The sequence below is a fragment of the Camelina sativa genome, chromosome 7 (assembly GCF_000633955.1).
Source record: "Camelina sativa cultivar DH55 chromosome 7, Cs, whole genome shotgun sequence".
Taxonomy (NCBI): domain Eukaryota; kingdom Viridiplantae; phylum Streptophyta; class Magnoliopsida; order Brassicales; family Brassicaceae; genus Camelina; species Camelina sativa.
The window spans coordinates 4,446,782-4,451,222 of NC_025691.1; the positions used below are offsets into that span (position 1 = coordinate 4,446,782).

General features: G+C 39.6%; 2 protein-coding genes and 1 pseudogene across 2 annotated transcripts; 1 reads left to right on the forward strand and 2 right to left on the reverse strand.

Moving 5' to 3' along the window:
* Nucleotides 15–603, reverse strand: LOC104700270. Its single transcript, XM_010415761.2, has one exon. It carries the CDS (start codon nt 558–560, stop codon nt 129–131), a length of 432 nt encoding a protein of 143 aa, XP_010414063.1. The 5' UTR covers nt 561–603; the 3' UTR covers nt 15–128.
* Nucleotides 1,813–4,215, forward strand: LOC104700271. The gene is made up of 4 exons (XM_010415762.2): nt 1,813–2,587; nt 2,817–3,191; nt 3,261–3,352; nt 3,427–4,215. Exons 1-4 carry the CDS (start codon nt 2,009–2,011, stop codon nt 4,118–4,120), a joined length of 1,740 nt encoding a protein of 579 aa, XP_010414064.1. The 5' UTR covers nt 1,813–2,008; the 3' UTR covers nt 4,121–4,215.
* LOC104704301 overlaps nt 4,215–4,441 on the reverse strand; it is a 3,273-nt pseudogene continuing 3,046 nt past the window's right edge.

A 4,441-nucleotide genomic window follows, 5' to 3' on the forward strand; every position in this document is an offset into this window, starting at 1 on the left:
AAAAAAAAAAAAAAAAAAAAAAAAAACCAAAATGCCAAAAATATACGGTACACATCAATAATACAACGTAACATATCCAATGTAGGTATATAGACGTGATCACGTACATGAAACGTATACGATGGAAATCAAGTTTTGAACAGTAAGACCGGCGTTTTGCGGTCACGTTTGGCTTTTATCAAACCGCTCCAGACCTTAACATAACGACCCATCATACCTTTGAATTTCATACCACCTAGCTTCTCTTTCTTCACCACCAATTGCATCGTCTGCTTGATCCCCTCATCATCCCCGAAATGTTGACCTAGAGAGTTCTTGTTGTTAACATTAGTTTCTTCATTCGATTTCTCCTCGCATCTCATCAGGTTGTTCAAACTCTGACGATCAATTTCTTTGTCTTCGATTTTCTCTTGTTCTTTGTCCGGTTTTGGTTGTGAGCTTTGGGTGGATAAATCAAGGTGATGCATATCGTTGATGAGACTAGACCATGGTTTTCTAGTTCTTTTCGACATGCTTAGATCAAACCGTGGCTTGGTCGGGCTTATTACTTCACTTCCCATGGTTGATCATACAAAAGAGTGGATCTAATATTCTTTTTTTTTTCAGAGGAGACAACTATATAGAGCTTAATTAGGAGGGGTAGTTATAGGTCTATTTTCACTTTCGAATTATAACGTAAGCGGTCGGTGACTGAGAGTGTTTGGAGTATTACTTGCTTTATAAATAAATGAAGAAATGATTACAAGTGTGACTCATATATTTATTATTCTTCGTATTTTGGGATGAATTTAATAGATTCAGTGGTATTGAAAAATTTATAGTTAGTTCAATGTGAATTTAGATAGATGCTAGAAGTACAATGTAATCGACTTGAATATAGTTTCATTGAACTTATTCTATAAAACTTTATTATAGTTGATAGTTCACTGAAACTTTAAATTTTGTAGATTGTATCTATCACTTTTGCAGCTCAAGCAAAGAAGATACACAATCCAAATATTAATTGATAAAAATCCATCTCAGTCGCCAATCTAACCATATGTTTAAATTGAAACTTATTATCATGTACGTTTTAGCCTTTTAGGTAATGGTGATAAAGGTAGCAAAAGAGTTGTTGAAAAGAGATAGCAACAACAAAGGTATACAATCAAAGCAAATTCATAAACTAATGGAAGGATGGTTGGTTCGAGTAAGACCTGATGGACTAGTTGGAGTGTCAACACAAACACAAGTAAGTAAATATGATTGGACACTTCACTTGTGTTCTCTACTAGGTGTATTAAACAAGGGGCCTTTCATGAAAACATTCTTACAAAAAGGTTCCTTTAAGTTTGAGTTGGCCCATCATAATACAATACAAGTATACAACATCGACTTTTGAGTTTCCATTATAATTTTGGAAAAACATAACAAAATAGAGAAAGAAGACACCTTTTTTTTTTGGTGGGTGTGCAAACCCTAACTAAACAAAATGGTGAACTTAAATTTTGTGGACCGATTTTAACCGGTTTTTAGATTTCGAAGCGAGTCACCTTGGAACAATTCAGCAGTTCGGCCCTTAACTCGGCCAAAACTCGACAAGGACACAACCAGTAGTCGGCCCAGTTGGGAAAAAATTGCATGAAGCCCTATTAATAACTACAAAAAGAAGAAAAACTTATCCGTAGAGAATATGTTTTTGTCTCATTCCAAATAGTTGGATTGGAACTAGGCTAGCTAACAAATCCCCTGACAATTTTGCAATTAGGAATTTTACAAAATAAACAAACAAAAAAAAAGACAAAAAGGCTCGTGCTTTACACCTGCAACCAACAAAAGCTTACTCTTTGCCCATCAAATCTCGAAGACAGAGAGAGAGCTTTTTTTGCATTCTGACAAAAAACTGTTTACTTTTCCCGACACAGTAAACGACGAACTCTTCACATTCCCCAAGACACATCTCTTTGAGATTCACAACTACTCTTCTTCCTTCCTTCCTTCCCCCAAAAGATGCTTCTGTTTTACAACCATGGCGTGTCTTACTCCCGGAGTTCTCTCCAACCTTCTCAACCTCGCCGCCGGTAACTCACTTTCTTCGCCGCTGTTACTCTCCTCACACCGCTCACCACTCCTCCAAGTCATAGAAATCGTCCCCTGTCTCTCTGACGACCAATGGCGTAGCGAAGCATTCTTCGTCAAAGTCTCTGACTCTCTCCACGCCGCTTACGTCGCCGTTTCCGCCGGAGACGACGCTGATCTCATACGCTCCGATGAAATCCAGCTAGGGCAGTTTGTTTACATCCTCGGTGGTTTACACATTGAGAAAGGATGCCCTGTTCCTGTAATCCGTGGATTGAAACCAGTCCCTAAGCGGAGGCTCTGCGTTGGAAACCCTAGTGATCTTTTTTCTAGCGATTTGCTTCTTCCTTTTACCGAGGCCTCTGTTTCGCCCACGACGACGAAGACGAAGAAGAAGAATCTTGTTGAGATGAGGAGGATGAGTCTGGATTCCGCGAGAAGGAGTTGTTGGGATCAGCCTCCTCCTCCTGTGACTCACCGTCGTGACGCCACTTTGCTTCTTTCTTCCCCACGTCTCAAACCTAAACTGGTACATCTTCCATCTTCCTCTCTTCTTCTGTGAGTCGCTCTGTTTGAGTGGTTTTAAGGTTTCTTGTTCTTTAAGTTGTTGCTTCTTGGTCGGTGAATCGCTCTGTTTGATCCATGTTTTGGAAGCTGTGTTTTGAATTGCTTAGGGTTTCTTGTTCTTTATAAGTTGTTACAATGTTAGTGAATCTTTCTTGATTCCATAGATTTCTTCTGTATGTTTGTTTTTGAAGATCTTGCCTGAAAAGAATCTGCCAAAGAATGAGTCCCCATCAAAGCACGTTAACTGTGACACCCCTGCTTTAAGAAACAGGAATGTGTCCAAGCCTGTATCACCTATATCCATGGCCATATCTTCAAAAGATGGTATCAAGTCACCTATATTAAATCACCTTACCTGCGAAACACCTGCTTTAAGATATAGAAATGTTGTCAAGCCTGCGTCACCTATATCCATGACCATATCTCCAAAAGATGGCATCAAGTCGTTGTCAAAGGCAGTGGCTCCTTCAGTTGAGCTTTTTAAGCTGCCTTCAAGTCACAGGAATTGGTATGATCAGAGAATCTTATGGAGTATACTCCCAAAAGCCATTCAATTGCTTGGAAAGGTACAGTATTTTGGATCAATCTAGCTACTCTAAGAATTAGTAGTCATGTGTTTCAACCTCTCCTTTCAGGAAGTCTCATCACATAGGCAAGTAGCAGTTTCGGGAGCAGTAAGCGCATTGGAGGAAGCATCTGCCATGGAGTCTGTTCTACTCAGTTTACAGTATGTCTTCTCTATTTCATCCTTGACCAGTTTCATTACAAGCGTTTTCGAGTCATTAATAAATTGTTCTTCAGGACCTTTGCTGAGCTGTGTGATTCTTCTAAGAAATTATCTGCGGGACAAGTAGTACGTCGGTTTTTGGAGATTTACCATAGTACACAGAATACAGGCAGAGCGGTCCATCTGTTGCTTACTCAAAATCGAAACAACGGCTCATGTATACTAGCAGCTAACAAAAATGCAGCATCTTGGGTTCAAGCTGCGGTAGTGACCGGTTTGTCTCAATTCAACTTATGTAAAGAGTCTGGAAAGCAAGAGGATGCTGCTGATCATCATCATTACATTGTTATACAAAATTCATCTGAAAAACTGAATCCCAAGGAGAAGTTAAGTCCAAGAAACACAGCTTACAAGGGCGTAAAACCTCCTCCTGCGACGAAACATCTTTCTGTTTCTGACCAAAGTAGCTTAGATGGTAAAAGCAGGTTGAAGGAGTCAGCAAGTCTAGCGGAGGAGCTTGTCCGAGTTTTGAGCCAATGGTTCTTGAAATACTTGGAGAACTCACTGAACAAAGGGACTTTCTCGGTGAAGAAAGAAGAAACAAATGGAAAAGACTCTCTTCTCGTCCACCTAAAAGCAGTAAACCATTGGCTCGATGATCTGATCTTAAACAGAACAGAAACCAACGAGAAAGTCGAAGATTTAAGAAAGAAGCTGCAACGGTTTCTACTTGAGCATATTGAATTTGCCATCGGGGAAACTCGGTAACAAAATCGTAATTCAGTAAACCAATGACTCTTTGGATTGATTATATGAACAAAAAAATCTTACAAGCTTCTAAATATTGAATGAGAAAAAAACACTTAATCATTTGCGCATTCCGATATGATATCGATCTCCCTCTTCATCATCCTCGTCTTCCATGAAAGGTGTAGCTTCAGGAGCACCTTGAACAGGTTCTTGATTGTGGTTACCTGCGGTTTGTTTGTTGGCTGATGAGTATTGTTGAACCACAAGAACCGAAGCTTGCATTGTGAAGTTTGATGAAGCTAACGTATCGCCTATAACCCCTAAATCAGGAAAACTACT